This window comes from Anomaloglossus baeobatrachus, chromosome 3 (genome assembly GCF_048569485.1).
Source record: "Anomaloglossus baeobatrachus isolate aAnoBae1 chromosome 3, aAnoBae1.hap1, whole genome shotgun sequence".
NCBI classification, from domain to species: domain Eukaryota; kingdom Metazoa; phylum Chordata; class Amphibia; order Anura; family Aromobatidae; genus Anomaloglossus; species Anomaloglossus baeobatrachus.
In genome coordinates, this window is record NC_134355.1 from 266,323,017 (window position 1) to 266,340,607 (window position 17,591).

General features: G+C 45.6%; 1 protein-coding gene across 1 annotated transcript in view; it reads right to left on the reverse strand.

Annotated features, from left to right (window-relative positions):
• Positions 1–9,787: 9,787 nt before the first annotated feature.
• ECT2L (epithelial cell transforming 2 like) overlaps positions 9,788–17,591 on the reverse strand; it is a 94,751-nt gene continuing 86,947 nt past the window's right edge. The window contains exons 20-22 of the mRNA XM_075338244.1: positions 14,069–14,157; positions 10,288–10,460; positions 9,788–9,970 (exon numbers count right to left, since the gene is read on the reverse strand). Coding sequence (XP_075194359.1) covers positions 9,840–9,970; positions 10,288–10,460; positions 14,069–14,157 — 393 coding nt within the window. The 3' untranslated portion in view covers positions 9,788–9,839. The remainder of the gene's footprint in view (positions 9,971–10,287; positions 10,461–14,068; positions 14,158–17,591) is intronic.

Sequence of the window (17,591 nt, forward strand, 5' to 3'; positions counted from 1 at the left end):
CATATAACTTGTACTTACCAGAAGTCCATCTCCCCAACTTCATAATTCTACTTTTTTTTTTTTTTTTTTATTACCAAAGCTAGCTGCTACTGTAGCAGCGCCAATTCTGAATGAATGTGATTACAATTTTAAATTGTTCTCACCGCAACTAACCAAACAGCTCTTTAACTTTGCATTAAATTGGAACCTAGTAGCCGGATCTCCAGACCTGTGCAAAAATAAAGCATTACCAAGATGCGGACAAATCGAAAACCAATGCCTGAGATTCGCAACCAGACAGACCCTTGAACTTCTAATAGTTGATAGCGTAACCAATTACCCTTTTGCCGAGTTGATCAGTTTTTGAACATACAATAAAAATCAAACAATGACCTCTAAATACTTTCACCTCATTAACCAATAGATCATCTACCACTTTCTTACTTGGCGACACCAACTCGGATATATGCAAAGCTGCGAAAAATGCTATCACAAATGCAGTCCTAAATAAAGCTGCTTCAAAGTCATCCATACAAACCGAACCTAAGGTAACCCATAACTCTTCCAGCAATTCCACCCAAAATGGGACGTCTAACATCAGCCTGCCTGGGGCTTCTCTTAAGCCCTTTCAAAAACTGCCTGATAGGAAAAAACGAAAAACAGAGATTAAAAACCCCACAATTTAAGAAAAAAGGAAACCCCAGACAAAGCTTAGTGTAGTGTTGCATAACTAATACCAAATGACAGCTCAAAGTGAACATATTCCCACACAACAGATAAATTACTACAATAATAATTAAAACCCTTCCCTCACAAAAACTCCTCCATCTTTCCCATGCGGCAGTATATGCTGCCCATGTATTCGAACCTAAAGAATTTTTAATATATACTGGGATTAAATTCCCAACACTACCCACAAGTGCTCTGGACAGGGCAACTCTTTTCTTCCCTCCTGCGCTCCGTCCCTCAGACTGGTCAGCCGCTGCAAGGAAGATAAAAGTGAAACAACCTCTAGCTCCTGAACAGAGACGTCTTCAACCAAATATCATATTTCAAACACTGAAAACCAGCTGTCTCAAAACCTTCGCTGCCCAAAAACATTTTGAAGAAAAGGTATTGATCCCGAAAACAACCCCTTCACTACTAGACCGAAGACTAATCCTCTTATTGGCAAGCGTACTACCAAAGATAGAAACAGAAACAAGAACTGAAAACAAATCCAAAACATCTCTCTTATTATTTAAACCAACCTCAACCCACTTCTCCTGCCAGGTCCCTGTTGACCAAGCCATACCAAAACAAACTAAAAAAACAAAACCACTATCTGTGCACATGCTCAAACCAAGATCCTCTGAAGAACAAAACCGATCCTGAAAACACATAATTCCATTTAGCTCACACAAAAAACTCTGCCAAACCAATAAAACCTCCCTCATTTCAGCCGACACCCGAACATGGGCACCTGCTGAATTCAAACCTTTGATACTCTCATACAACCGTCGGCAGAACACCCTCCCCATAGGGATAAATCTGAGAGCAAAGTTCAACGATCCCAACAGAGATTGTAACTCTCGAAGGGTAACCTTTCTTTTAGCAGAAATTTCCTCTACCAAGCTTTGCAAGCGAGACAATTTTTCCTTTGGAAAGCTGTATTCCATAGCCACAGAATCAATTGAAATTCCTAAAAATTCTATTTTTCTGGCATGAGAATACCATTTTTTCCTTGGCCATGGGAACCACAAAATGTTCCATGACCATTAAAAATTTTTGAACCAATTCCATACATAAATTCGAGCCCCCGAGGCCAATAAACAAAAAATCATCAAGATACTGCAGGACTCCACCAGCAAGTACTGAATCCTGCACTACCCAATAAAGAAATGAAGACAAAGATTTGAAATAAAAACGCGACAATGCGAACCCCATCGGGAGGCATCTCTCGAAATAAAATTCACCATTACAGAGAAAAAAAAAACAACAAAAAAACCACAAGAGAGTTAAACCTTGAAGGGTGTACTGGAAGCAGCCGAAATGCAGACTTGATGTCCGATTTTGCCAGTAGGGCCCCCTGACCAAATTGCCTAAGGAGCTCTACTGCCATATCAAATGACAAATAACTAACTGAAGCTACTCCGGTATCCACCTCGTCATTGAGGGACCCACCATTAGGATATCAAAGGTAAATGACTTTGTGACCAAATGTAGAACTGGTGGAGGAAGGTTGAACTAGATGGACCTAGGTCTTTTTTCAACCTTAGTAACTATGTAACTACTATATGTAAAAATGTGATGGAATACCCTGAAAAAGCCAGTTTCTTTCCTAGGTGCTATCCCTAATGGTGAAATACGAAAATTAACAAAAGGTGGTCCAGGGAAAGGCCCTGCTAACCTACCTAACCGTAGCTCTTTTCCGATGTGTTTAACAACAAAAAACCCTCTGAGGGCTAACACACGGTAAATTCTTAACTAAAACACATCCTAAACCTGTAAAATAAGGAACAAAAAACATGTTTAAGGCTATGTGCGCACTAGAAATGTGAATTTTCTCAAGAAAATTTCTTGAGAAACTTCTGGGAGTGGAAGATTTCCGCACCTGCAGAAAAATCCGCGGCAAAAACGCATGCGGATTTGCCGCGGATTTACCGCGGATTTACCGCAGGTTTGTCCCTGCAATAAATAATAAAGATAATCGATAGACAGATAATGGATAGAGGGAAAGATGGATAGATGAATAGATAGATAGATAGAGGGATAGATAGATAGATGAATAGATAGATAGATAGAGGGATAGATGGATAGATGAATAGATAGATAGATAGAGGGATAGATGGATAGATAGATAGAGGGATAGATGGATAGATAGATAGATAGATAGATAGATGGATAGATAGAGGGATAGATGGATAGATAGATAGATAGAGGGATAGATAGATAGATGAGAAAAACCTATATAATGTTCCACCTCCCTGCATTTTCTAAGCTGGCACCCTTTAGTGACTTTCATGTGGCACTAAAGGGTGCTTAGCCTTGTATTTAGCCATAAAATAAATAAATAATTAAAAAAAACCGACGTGAGGTCCCCCCATATTTTGTAGCCAGCTAGGGTAAAGCAGACGGCTGCAGCCTGCAGACCACCGCTGTCAGCTTCACCTTGGCTGATAATCCAAAACAGTGGGCACCCCACGCTGTTATTTTAAATTATATAAATAATTTAAAACAAAAAACGTGCGGTCCCCCCCATATTGGATCACCAGCCAAGGTAAAGCGGACAGCTGGGGTCTGATATTCTCAGACTAGGGAGGTCCACTGTTATTGGACACTCCCCAGCCTAAAAATAGCAGGCCGCAGCCGCCCCAGAAGTGGCGCATCCATTAGACGTGCCAATCCTGGCGCTTTGCCCCAGCTCATCCCGCGCCCTGGTGCGTTGGCAAACGGGGTAATATATGGGGTTGATGCCAGATGTGTAATGTCACCTGGCATCAAGCCCTGGGGTTGGTGAGGTCAGGCGTCTATCAGATACCCGACATCACCAACCCAGTCAGTAGTAATTAAAAAATAGACAACAAAAAAAGTTTTATTTGAAAAAACACTCCCCACATAGCCTCTTTAACCAATTTATTGAAAAGAACAATCAATCCACGTCCGGCGTAATCCAATAGGGGGGGGGGGGGGTCCCACGGCGATCCATACCATAGTCGCTGTCCCAGTCAATGAAGAACAGAATGTTCCCCATTGGCTGGGAGAGCAATGCAGTGACCTGAGCTAACATCAATAGGTCAGCTCAGGTCACTGCAGGGGATGACGAGCGCTGCCATCAGGAGCATAGATGAGATCATTACCTTCTGTGATCATCTCCTGTACTGCTGACATCAGCGCTGTCACTGACTGCGTTGTCAGAAGTATCGCGAGAGCCCGTGACGTCACCGCTAGTGACAGTCTCGGGCCGCTCGTGAGACGGGCATAGACAGCGCTGACGTCAGGAGGCAGGAGATCGTCACAGCAGGTAATGATCTCACCTCCTGACAGCAGCGATCGTCATCCCCGCGGCTCCCAGCACTGCAGGATGTCAGTGTCTGCCTGCGCTGCCGCGTGACAGGCTGCTGACACTGCGGGCAGACACTGACACCCTGCAGTGCAGGCAGCCGCGAGGCCGGAGCAGGACACAGACTGGCACCTGGAGGTCGCACGGAAGTGCTTTTGTGCGGCGTCCAGGGAGTGTGACGTCTGCTCCGCTTCCTCTTCCTGACATAATGACATCGCTTCCTGCAAAACCGCAGGCAGCGATGATCATTCCCGCAGGTAATTCGCGGCTATTCCGGGGGTATACCGCACATCATTGCTACCTGCGGAATACCCCCGGAATACCCCCGGTACCTGCGGAAATTAATGGACATGCACATTTTCTCAAGAAAGTTTCTCGAGAAAATTTTCTCAAGAAATTTTCTTGAGAAAAATCCGCACAGTGCGCACAGCTATTTTTTTTTCTCATTGAATTTCATGGGAAATGTCTGCACAAAGATTGCAGACATTTCTCAAGAAATTTCCGGGGCAAATCCGCGGGTAAATCCGCAGGTAAAAAGCTCTAGTGCGCACATAGCCTAAAGCCCTCATATATTATTCTGGCTTTCTCCCTGTCTGGGTACCGCTTTAACCATGGCAGCATTTTTCCCAAGCTCACAGGAGTCTGTGCTTTTGAGAGGAAAAAAAAACTCCCAAGGATTATAAACCTGTTGACCCACTGACCCACCCCGTTTAAAACATCTGGCTAAAAGGTGAGAACCACCACAAGATGAGCACTCATGCCTGAACCCGAAATTATTAAGCCACTTACACGTCAATTCATTATTAACAAAACATACTCCTTTTTCAATTGTTGAGTAGGAGCCTGTTTTGCTAAAATACCCCTCTGTGGCAACCTCAAGTTCAGCCATAACCCCACATCCTTCTCACCCCATCTCATCCTGGAATGTACCGGCATCTTGTGCCGGAATGATTCATCGTATATAAGCCAAGCAATGCCCCCAAAAACTACGATAGGATAAATTGAGAAGGCCTGCAGCCAAATGTGAAAGGATTTGAAAACCTTCATCATAACCTCACTCTCACCTTTGGCTTCATGCCCACTCAAACACAATAAAGCCCTACCTGACGGTGACAAAGAAAACCCATCCATATATTCTCTGCTCCAAATCCTCTTTTGTCGCATTGCTCAGATGAAAACCTAAAGGCGAAGCCTGACAAGTTAATGCTTCCTCAAAGCATGTTTGAGGGATGCCCTTAAAGCTACCCTCATGTGCATCAGGCTGTACATGTGTGTGTATGGTGTCTACCCTACTTCCCCCCTGCATGAACTCAGCGCACACGCTGTAAATGAACTCTCTAACACTGATGCTATTACCTACTCCAGTGTTAGTACCGAGGGAATAGGATAGCTCACCAGACTTGCAGGGACGATCACCAGTCGGTTGTCTCCAGCAGCTGGGGAGTGATGGCTGCGCCGGCCGCAGCGGTAGGCCCTGAAGTACATCCCTCCTCACCGCTCTTGCTCCCGGACTCCTCCGAAGACACGGCCTGTAGCGCCGCCGCTGCACACTAGAGCTCTTTTGCAGCAGCGACGGCAAGCTACAGCCCAGACCGAAGTCCTCACCCGCCGGCGGCCTGAAGAACCCATCTTCTTCTGGAGCGGTGGAAGCCAGACATCAGACATCCTGGCCGGCGGTCACCTCGTGATGACGCGACAACCAGCCAGCCTGTGATGCCCAATTCTCGCGATACCACTGGGATTGACTGCGAAGATCTCGCCCGACTGCCTCTTCCTTCACCGCGGGACTGGTCCAGCGATGCCGCCGACTACTTCTTCCAAGCGCTGCTACTCTTCGCTCCAGCCGACCTCCGACCCGTTCTTCCTCCTGACGCCGGCGGTGAGTACACTTCTTTCCTTTTCCTCGACCACAGAGCGAAACCTCCACCGGAGTCGCACCCGAACCAGGAACAGGTACTACAGACACCTCGCCCCGCTCCATACCGCCCGACACTTCAGCGGTACCATCCCAAGGCAGGCCCTCATCGCCGTCTTCCTCTCCAGCTCTCCTGAGAATTTGTTGCAGCCGTGACTTCATGATTCATCACAAATCACTTGATCCTGTTAGCTGTGACTGACACAGCTGACTAAAACCCAGATATTTATACAAACTCTTTCTCACACAAAGTTGACAATAACCATCAATATTTCATAAACACCAGTGCAGTCAGCTGATTGGCTACATGCCAGCTGACTCACGTTACCAGGCAGAAAAATCCTCCTCATATTAACCAAAATAGGGTCCGTGCTATCATGACAATCCCAAAGCTACATGCCATGGGATTTTACATTCCTTTGCACACAGCACGTTATGCCTTATGCCCGTCGGGACCTCTTTCCCATAACCAGAAGGGTTATTGATTTCAGGAGCACTGGAGCCATATACCTGTAGGACTCATATCCCTGACATACTTTTTTTCTATGCAAATTTTGATGCTCATAAGGACAGTTTTTCTATGCAAATTTTGAAAACTAAATGGAATTGATTTAAGACTTTTTTCTTAGTATTATCTTTATTGGGGGTAGTGTGCCGGAGTTCTCCTCTTATAAGTCACCCAATGGCCTTCTGCAGCTACTCACAAAGATGGCCACACGCTGGACCTCATCTTCACTCGCCTCTGTTCCCTATCTAACCTCTCTAACTCACCTCTCCCCCTGTCTGACCACAACCTACTCACATTCTCTTCCCTCTCTTCTCCAAGTACGCAACCCCCCTCCACAAACTTTCACACCCTCGCAGAAATATAAAACACCTTGATTTACACGCCCTTTCTCAGCTCCTTCTCCCTCTCACAGACATTGCATTTCTACACGATGCAGATGCTGCTGCAACTTTATACAACACTACAATCTCTGCAGCTCTCGAATCATCTGCCCCCTCACACACACCAAAACCTGCACAATCAACAGGCAACCCTGGCACACGAGGCAGACTAAAGAACTAAGACGGGCTTCCAGAATTGCTGAGCGCAGATGGAAGAGATCTCATTCCACTGAGCACTTCATTGCATATAAAGAGTCCCTGACCACTTTCAAGTCCACACTCACTGCTGCAAAACAAACCTACTTCTCATCCCTCATATCTTCTCTCTCTCACAACCCTAAACAGATATTCAACACTTTTAATTCTCTCCTCCGTCCTCCAGCACCACCTCCCTCTCCTCTCATCTCAGATGAAGACTTTGCCTCTTTCTTCAAGCAGAAGATTGACAACATCAGAGCAAGCTTTGGCCCACAATCACCACAGCCCCTCATCATAGCTACTCAGCCTTCTTCCCCAAATCCAGCTTCTTCACCATGACAGAAAACAATCTTTCCACTCTACTCTCAAGATCACATCTAACAACCTGTGCACTGGACCCACTCCCATCGCACCTCATCCCCAACATCACCTCATCCCAGCCCTAACCCATCTCTTCAACCTATCACTAACAACTGGTGTATTCCCTTCATGCTTTAAACATGCCTCTATTACACCCATCCTCAAAAAGCCCTCCTTTGACCCATCCTCTGTGTAAAACTATCGCCCCATATCCCTTCTCCCCTATGCCTCAAAACTACTAGAACAGCATGTCCATCTTGAACTGTCCTCATACCTCTCCTCCTGCTCCCTCTTTGACCAGCTACAATCTGGCTTCCGACCGCATCATTCCACTGAAACTGCCCTAACTAAAGTCACTAATGACCTACTAACGGCCAAAGCCAAGCGACACTACTCTATCCTCCTCCTCCTGGACCTGTCCTCTGCCTTCGACACAGTAGACCATTCCCTCCTACTACAGATTCTCTCATCTCTGGGCATCACAGACTTGGCCCTATCTTGGATTTCTTCATACTTAACCGACCGAACTTTCAGAGTCTCCCATTCTCACACCACTTCCTCATCTCGCCCCCTATCTGTCGGTGTCCCCCAAGGCTCAGTTCTTGGACCCCTGCTGTTCTCCATCTACACCTTCGGCCTCGGACAGCTCATAGAGTCCCACGGCTTCCAGTATCATCTCTATGCCGATGACACAAAGATCTACCTCTCTGGACCTGACATTACCTCTCTACTAACCAAAATTCCACAATGTCTGTCTGCTATTTCATCCTTCTTCTCTGCGCGATTCCTAAAACTTAACATGGACAAAACAGAGCTCATTGTCTTTCCTCCTCCTCACTCATCTCCTCCATCAAACTAGATGGTTGCTTACTCTCCCCAGTCTCACAAGCTCGTTGCCTTGGAGTGACCCTCGACTCTGCTCTATCCTTCAAGCCACACATCCAAGCCCTCTTCAACTCATGCCGATTACAACTCAAAAATATCTCCCGGATCCGTGCTTTCCTTAACCAAGAATCAACAAAAACATTAGTGCATGCCCTCATCATCTCCCGCCTCGACTACTGCAACCTCCTGCTCTCTGGCCTCCCTTCCAACACTCTTTCACCCCTCCAATCTATCCTAAACTCTGCGGCCCGCTTAATCCACCTCTCCCCTCGCTACTCCCCAGCCTCGCCACTCTGCCAATCCCTTCACTGGCTTCCCATCACCCAACGACTCCAGTTCAAAACACTAACCATGACTTACAAAGCCATGCACAACCTGTCTCCTCCCTACATCTGTGACCTAGTCTCCCGGTACCTACCTGCACGCAACCTCAGATCCTCACAAGATCTCCTTCTCTGCTCCTCTCTTATCTCCTCTTCCCACAATCGCGTACAAGATTTCTCCCGTGCATCCCCCATACTCTGGAACGCTCTACCTCAGCACATCAGACTCTCCCCTACCGTGGAAAGCTTCAAGAGGAACCTCAAGACCCACCTCTTCCAACAAGCCTACAACCTACAATAGCCCTCAGTCCAGTACACCACTGCGCAACCAGCTCTGTCCTCACCTATTGTACCATCACCCATTCCCTGTAGACTGTGAGCCCTCGCGGGCAGGTTCCTCTCTCCTCCTATACCAGTCTGTTTTGTACTGTTAATGATTGTTGTACGTATACCCTCTTTCACTTGTAAAGCACCATGGAATAAATGACGCTATAATAATAAATAATAATAATAATAACTCCTCTGTCATCCATCATGGAAATATATTGAGTTTCCATACACAGGTACCTCACAAGTAAATATAATGGTGGCTGAGAGATCCATCGGCACAGCAGGCTCAATAATGTCATTACAATGCCTCAGTGTGCAGAGCAAAGATCTGAGCAGCATGCTGTGGGCGAGGTGAGTTGTGTTTGCTTCTTTTTTTGTCATTATTTTGTGGAGGGATTATGTGGGGCCATCATAATGTGTTTGGGGGCTGTGAAGAATCATACCATGGGGCTTATGATTCTGTGTTTGGGCCATCATACTGAGTTTTGGGGGGGGGTCATCATTCTGTCTTTTTGGGCTGTTCGGCATCATACTGCTGAAGTGGCCTATTTTAAATTTGGCAACCCATTTCATAACTGTGGAATATGAAGGGCATTGATCCCCCAATGTCAGCGACATATCACCATGAATATCCTTTCCTTGTAGAAACAAGAATTTTCTCACTCCTCTGCTCTCAGTTGCTGTGAATATCGCATTAGACTCCACCATTTTGTTTTCCCGTGTGCGTAGATCACTGCTGCCATAAGCAGCAAACACAAAATTTTAAAAACATATCTTAGACACATGAGGTTTTCATGTGATGTAACATTCATTACCATAGAAACAAAAAAAAAATCACAAAGCCAAAGACTTAGCAGCAGCCCCTCGTACATTTAATAATCTGGAAAACTGAAATGCACACAATTTTGTAGTTGTGGGTTTATCGCTTCTCAATACTGGCATGCACAGCACTTTGACATGTAGAAAGCCAGGTGACCTTCTCCTCTTCTGTGCTGGTAGAACAAATCCACTGACGCTTTGGTCCTTGGAGATTAAATGCATTTTTCATATCTGCAAAAGAAGAATATATTTGAAATTACTCCTTAAAGTATTTTAGCAGGCTTGTTTGCGTGTATTTGCTTCAAATTTAGCATACTCCGACCATTGTTCAAATCAAATGGATTACCCCAAAAGATTATTTTTTTAACTTTGAGTTGAACTACTTTCCTCTTCTGGGAATATATTCATAGTTTTTAGTTTTAAAGTATTATAAAACTAGAAAAAAATGAAAATAGGACATGAAATGTATGCGTCAGGACGTTACAGCCAGGGATGTGATAGTACTTAAGAGAAGAGAACGGACAGAAGACAAGTGTATACCGACTTACATTTTGTATCTGGACGGTCTTCCACAAGTAACCTTGGTAGAGATACTGAGGCCATAAACTGGTAGGACGTCTTTGCCGTATGGCTGAATGGTACATAGGAAATGTGCCGACTTGAAATCACCAGTGCATCGTTAAAGAGAAAGAGACTCAGGTCGCTGATGTGCTCATAGATCCTGTGTCGTTACAAAATAAGATGACCTCTGATTATACTCTATTTTCATCATCACAATTTTATACACAACGATGCTATTAGGATGCACAGAAGATCTTCCACCCGAAAATCTGCTGTGCTAAAGCCCCATGGGCACAGGCACACTGGCAGGCCATGTATGGGACAGCATGCCACAATTATATTTACATTTCTTCAAAACCCTCCAGAAAGCTTTCATTAAGGCTAGTTTCACACATCCGGCTTTTCGCCGGTTTGCCGGATTCGGCGCACTCCAGTACAGTATATACAGGACAATGGCAGCGCGACAAGCTCCGGTCACATGCTGTCATGTGACTGGAGCATGTGACCCGGAAGTTGTGGCGCTGCCATTGTACTGTATACACTGTACTGGCGTGCGCCAAATCCGGCAAACCCGCAAAAAGCCGGCTGTGTGAAACCAGCCTTAAAATCAAAGGTGCCCTTCTTGAAAGGAGTTCTCCACTTTCAGGATAGTGGACCCCAAACACTGTAAATTACCTAAAAATAAGAAACAGAGCATGTAGTCACCCCTCCATGGGTCCAGCGCTGGCTCTGTGTTGCTCCTCGGATCTAGGTGTTTGGGCTGCAGCAGTGACGTCACATTGACATCATCGTTGCAGTTAATAAACAAGGTAAATGGTGCGAGCCTCTGTACTTTGTGATTGGCTACAGTTCTGATGCATGCTGTTAATGTGACGCCACCACCACTGCAGCGCAAACAACAACACCAAGTGCTGATGGGAAACTGGTGCTGCGGCTGGGCAGGCTGACTACCGGCTCTGTTTGTTATTATAGCTATTTTATAGCATTTGGCATCCACTTTCCTGAAAGTGGAGACCCCCTTTAAGCACTTCATACCATAATAAAGGAAATAATGTGTCTCCTTCTAGAACATCTAATTTTTCTTGTCACTTTCCAAATTTGACAAGCAACGAAAAAAAATCTCAAATGCCATTGCTGATGCCATAGTAGTGGAGTTTGTGCAACGGATGACTAACTGCTTTACAAATGTGTAAGTGACTGACGTGACAAATAATTGCCGGCAAGATGAAGGAAATCCAACTACTGTTAACAGATCTGGTTCAGAAGCATTTGTAGGTGTAAGAGAATGCCAATGTAATGCGCGCATATATATATATATTTCAAAACAGAATTTGCTTAAAAAAGAAGATTGAGTTCCATGGTTATAGGAATTAAGCTAGTTTCACACATTCAGTGCTCTCTACTGGTTTTCATTCTAATCCTCCCAAAAAGAGGATATGGACAGAATGTTCAGTGGTAAGTACTGCATGTGTGTGAACATAGACTTAAGGGTACTTTACACACAACGATATCGCTAACGATATATCGTCGGGGTCACGGTGTTCGTGACGCACATCCGGTGCCGTTAGCGATATCATTGTGTGTGACTAAAAGGAGCAACGATCAACGATCGTAAAAACGTCAAAAATCGTTGATCGTTGACACGTTGCTTCTTTTCATAATATCGTTGGTGGTGCATGCCGCTGGTTGCTCGTTGTTCCTGCGGCATCGCTATGTGTGACACCGCAGGAACAACGAACATCTCCTTACCTGCATCCACCGGCAATGAGGCCGCTCATCTCCGCCCCTGCTCTGCTATTGGGCAGCCGCTTAGTGACGCCGCTGTGACGCCGAACGAACCGCCACATTTAAGGAGAGATTGTTCGGTGTCTCCAGCAATGTCGCTAGGCAGGTATGTGCGTGTGACGCTGCCGTAGCGATATTGTTCGCTACAGCAGCGATCACCCCCATGACGAAACAGCGACATGGGCGGGTGCTATCGCTCACGACATCGCTAGCGATGTCGCAGCGTGTAAAGCACCCTTTACAGTGAAAGATTGGTCACAAGGAAATCTAAAGTGGAGCTGTCACTTATAATGCAATATACAAGTGCAACTCAATAAATTAGAATATCATCAAAAGGTAAATTTAGTTCAGTAATTCAATACAAAAATGTAAACACATATATCATATAGTCATTATCATTACACACAGAGTTGATCTATTTCAAGTGTTTATTTCTGTTAATGTTGATGATTATGGGTTACAGCCAATGAAAACCCAAAAGTCATTATCTCCGAAAATTGGAATATTATATAAGAACAACTGAAAAAAATATTTTAAGCTCAGAAATGTTGACCTACTGAAAAGTATGGACAGTAAATGCCTCAATACTTGGTTGGGGCTCCTTTTGCATTAATTACTGCATCAATGCAGTGTGGCATGGAGGCGATCAGCCTGTGGCACTGCTGAGATGTTACAGAAGTTGAGGTTGCTTTGATAGCAGCCTTCAGCTCATCTGCATTGTTGGGTCTGGTGTCTCTCATCTTTCTCTTGACAACACCCCAAAAATTCTCTATGGGGTTTCGGTCAGTCGAGTTTGCTGGCCAATCAAGCACTTTTGGCACTTTTGATAGTTTGGAAAGGTGACAATTCCTGCTGGAAAATTAAATTTCCCTCTCCAAAAAGTTTGTCGGCAGAGGGAAGCATGAAGTGCTCTAAAATTTCCTGGTAGATGGCTGCGCTGACTTTGGTCTTGATAAAACACAGTGGACCTACACCAGCAGATAACATGGCTTCCCAAACCATCACTGATTGTGGAAACTTCACACTAGACCTCAAGCAGCTTGGATTGTGGCCTCTCCACTCTTCCTCCGGACTTTGGGACCTTAATTTCCAAAAGAAATGCAAAATTTACTTTCATCTGAAAACAATACCTTGGACCACTGAGCAACAGTACAGTTCTTTTCCTCCTTGGCCCAGGTAAGACGCTTCTGGCGTTGTCTATTGGTCATGAGTGGCTTGACACAAGGAATGCGACAGTTGTAGCCCATGCTCTGGATATGTCTCTTGAAGCTCTGGATATGTCTCTTGAAGCACTGACTCCAGCACAATCCACTCCTTGTGAATCTCCCTTAAATTTTTGGATGGCCTTTTCTTAAAAATCCTATCAAGGCTGCGGTTGTCGCGGTTGCTTCTGCACCTTTTTCTACCACCCTTTTTCCTTCCACTCAACGTTCCATTAATATGCTTGGATACAGCACTTTGTGAACAGCCAGATTCTTTAGCAATGACCTTTTGTTGGTTACCCTCCTTGTGGAGTGTATCAATGATTGCCTTCTGGACATCTGTCATATCAGCAGTCTTCCCAATGATTGTGTAGCCTACCGAACCAGACTAAGGGACCATTTTAAACTCTTAGGAAGATTTTGCAGGTGTTTTGTGGTAATTATTCTAATTTTATGAGATAATAACGTTTGGGTTTTCATTGGCTGTAAGTCATAATAATCAACATTAACAGAAATAAACACTTGAAATAGATCCCTCTGTGTATAATGACTATATAATATATGCGTTTCCCTTTTTGTATTGAATTACTGAAATAAAATTAACTTTTTGCTAGTCTAATTTATTGAGATTCACTTGTATGTATCGGTCAAATGATTTCAAGAATATTCATTGGAATACTATTTACTGTGACCTTAATGACAACACATAACAGCTCTGGTTTCAAGAGGGACTGCATGGTATGGGGGTGTGCCACAATCAGAGACAATCTTGAAACTGTACCTAAGAGATGCACTTATGTCCTCATTGGCACATCTCAGTAGAGCCACATCTTGCATGTGTATTAGATGTCTATTTGCTTCTGTCAGGTTCTAGGGAGTAAGAAATAAATATTATTTCAACGAATGTGTAACCTTAACACCATTGGAGCATAGAGGTTCCTGAACTTATAGGGTATATCCAGAAGTTTGACCAAAAAAATGTGCCTAAGCACTAACAGGCAGATAGTTGCTACCTACATGACTGTTGTGCACGATGCCGTTCTTTGCCGACACAAAGCAGTCATTCACAGGCCCCTCCTGCCGGTGATACAATGGCTTCATTAACAGAACGGAAGCTTCCTTTCCACTCTGCTCTGTAGATCGGGTGGGACAGCCGACATCATGCTGATTGACAGTTGGCTCTCAGCTGCCTAACTGGGGGAGCCGGCTGTAATTCAGCATGACGTTAGCAGTCCTGCCCCAAGATCCTAGTGTCCCGGTTGCATTCATCCCTTTTATTTATTTATGTATTTTTTTTTGCGAAGTCAACCATTGATTTACTTCCAGTTATTAATAATAGAGAGAGAGCAAAACTCCCTTCTTTAATAGAAGAGCAGATTCCTGATCTCTTGCAATCTGATCTTTATGTCTCACCCGCAGTGAACAGAAAGTTAATGCAGTAATATTTCATCAAAGCTATTTGATCCCTCTGAGGTTACACAAAATGGGCAGATTGCCGGATACTCTGCCCAAAGTGTAGCACTCAATTTGCAGATGGTAACAATGCCGGATGCTGACTCTCTATGGCACTGCAGATTTTTGCCATCTGATTTGGGACTGTAGGCTGTTCAATCTTTCTGGAGGAAGATGACTGATGATCATAAAAATGCCGATCACAACAGACCCATTGGTTTGCCATTTTAGTAGCAATGATCGAGCGGTAAAATGCTCAGGTTCTCTCTCATCACTCGAATCGAGCAGGTTCGATGCTCTGATGAGCAAGACTCAAGTAACGAGCATAAGGGAAGTAAGTGGGAAACTCGATCATTTTTCCAGAAGCCTGTTATGGATGAGATCTCTCTCTTTCTTTTTTAGGTCCACCTAAACAATGCACAAGCCCCTGCCACTCATGGTCTTCACCGCAGAGTTTTCAATAAAATGGCGCCGAAGATCTCGATACACATGAGCAGACTCCAGCGCCATTTTAATGAAGACATAATTACTGTGACAATGCACACGTTGCCAACAGCAGCAATGGCGACGTGGTGCGATATTTAAATAATGAAGAAAAAGGGGCATGCAATACAAGACACTGTAAGAGGAATATACACCGAGGACCTGATCCATAAAGGCCTGCCCTCGGTGCACACGTCAATCAAAGTGCAGTGTATTTCTACTACTCTGATTAAAGATATTCCAGCAACCAAGAATCCAATCTTTCAACAAAATGTACGCCTGGATTCAGCATCCTAGTGACTTTAGCTTATACGAGTATGTCGCGGGCGGGGAGGGCGCTGCGCTCACCACGTTCGGGTCCGGCGCTGCTGCTGCTGCTCAATGGCTGGAGCGGTGGGCCGGATCCGGGGACTCGAGCGCCGCTCCTCGCCCGTGATTGAAAGGGGATGATTTCTGGGTTTGGGAAGTCAGTCCGTGACGCCACCCATGGTTGTGGTGAGGTTGGGACACCACCGCTGCTCTGGACGGGAATCCCAGGAGCGATGACAAGGAGCAGCTGAGATGTTTATCTCCCCTCCGTGGGTAGGGGGGTTTGATGGTCCCGGGGCCCGGTGATAGCGACTGGAGGGGTGGATGGCAGGAGTTGGGGAGGTGCAAGGTCGCGGGGCAGCGCGGTGCCAGACGGCACAGTGGTACTCACTCAGCCAGTAACGTACACGGAGTCTCTAGTAAAACAAATGGCTGGATGGACGGGTCCCACAGACGGCTGCGGTGGTCACTCCCGGTAGGTTGGCGGTGACTGTCTCTCCCTGCACCTTTGATGTGTTTTCGGCCCCGATGGCTTCCCACCGGTGACCCGCTCCCCAGCGGTGTAGTTGCCAGAGGAGCCCCTTTTGCCCGCAGGCTCTGGCCCTGGGAATTCTAGCTGTGGCGGTAGCTGTATTTCCCTTCACGGTTGAGCGGTTGCCTTCAGTCGCGTCTTTGCTGCTGGGAAACCCCGGAGGTTCCCGTCGCTGACGGATTTGACCGGTTTAACGGTGACTCCAAGCCTGGTCGGGGTCCGTAGGCCCTGCCGAGTGGTGCTGGCTTCTCTTCGCTCCCCGGTCCGGTACCGGCGGGCCACCGCCCGTCCCCGGTCCTTACGGTTGTGCGTCAATCGGCCTCGCCTGCAGACGGTCACCACCGTCTGCCAACCTTGCTGTTTCTGTGCCCGGGCCACGTACCCGGACACGGCCAGTCTGCTCCACTACGACTTCCCTCAACTCTCCAAACTGTTCTCTCTCTTTTCCCGCCTCCAGGACTGTGAACTCCTTGGTGGGTGGAGCCAACCACCTGGCTCCGCCCCACCTGGTGTGGACACCAGCCCCTGGAGGGAGGCAACAAGGATTTGTGTGTGACTCTGATGTTCCTAACCAGGGTGTGGGGTGTGTTGTTGTAGTACCTGTGACGTCCTGGCTTGTCCAGGGCGCCACAAGTACAGCAAAATCGTGGTGGTTGGTTCCCTTTAAGCTTAAACTACGGTACCAAATACCATGTACCACTGGTAATGTATGAGTGTTGTTTATCATATCTGATATAATATTATGGCACTTTACTTCTTTTATCTTTGTACTATTGTACTAACATGTTCGGGTAATAAATGTATAGGTATATTCACACGTCGCGTTTTGCCACAAAAGAAACACAGCATTTTACTGTCCCAGGAAAATGAATCTCATGCTGCTTATTTTTTTTCCTTGCAGATGTGAACCGGTCCCAAATCTACAGCATGTCATTTCTTTCAGCATTTTTCACCCATTCTAATGAATTGGAAAATACGCACCAAAACCGTGCTTTTTTTATGAAGCATTTTTCCTGCCAAGAGACACAGACATTTGATGCAGAAATGTCTGCAGCAAAAATATAACACATGTGCACATACCCTATATCTGTTTCAGATGCTTATTCTTATATTGTGAAACTCTCTCCAATACGTTCCTTCTGATGTATTTCCTTTTACACATGGGATATACTGTATAACCAAATCAGATCTTATGCTTTGCACTGAGGAGGGACAACACCCCAAAACACTATGTGAGCAAACTGAGACTCTGGTTTGGCTTTTATCCTAAGTATGGCTGGGCGGACCTGGACTGTAAAAGTCCGGATCCGCGCAGTTTCAAAGTTTCCCGGGTAGCGGACCCGGGCCCGGGATTCCAGGTGTTTGATCTGGATCCAGCACTCGAGAAATTAAAAGAAATAAAAGGAAAAATAAAGAAAATAACAATGAAGCGAGCGGTTCATACTTACCATGCTCTGTCGCGGCTGCAAACGTCTCCTGAGCAGCTATACGCTGCTCCTGTGGCCTCTGCTCATCATTGCTCGTCCAT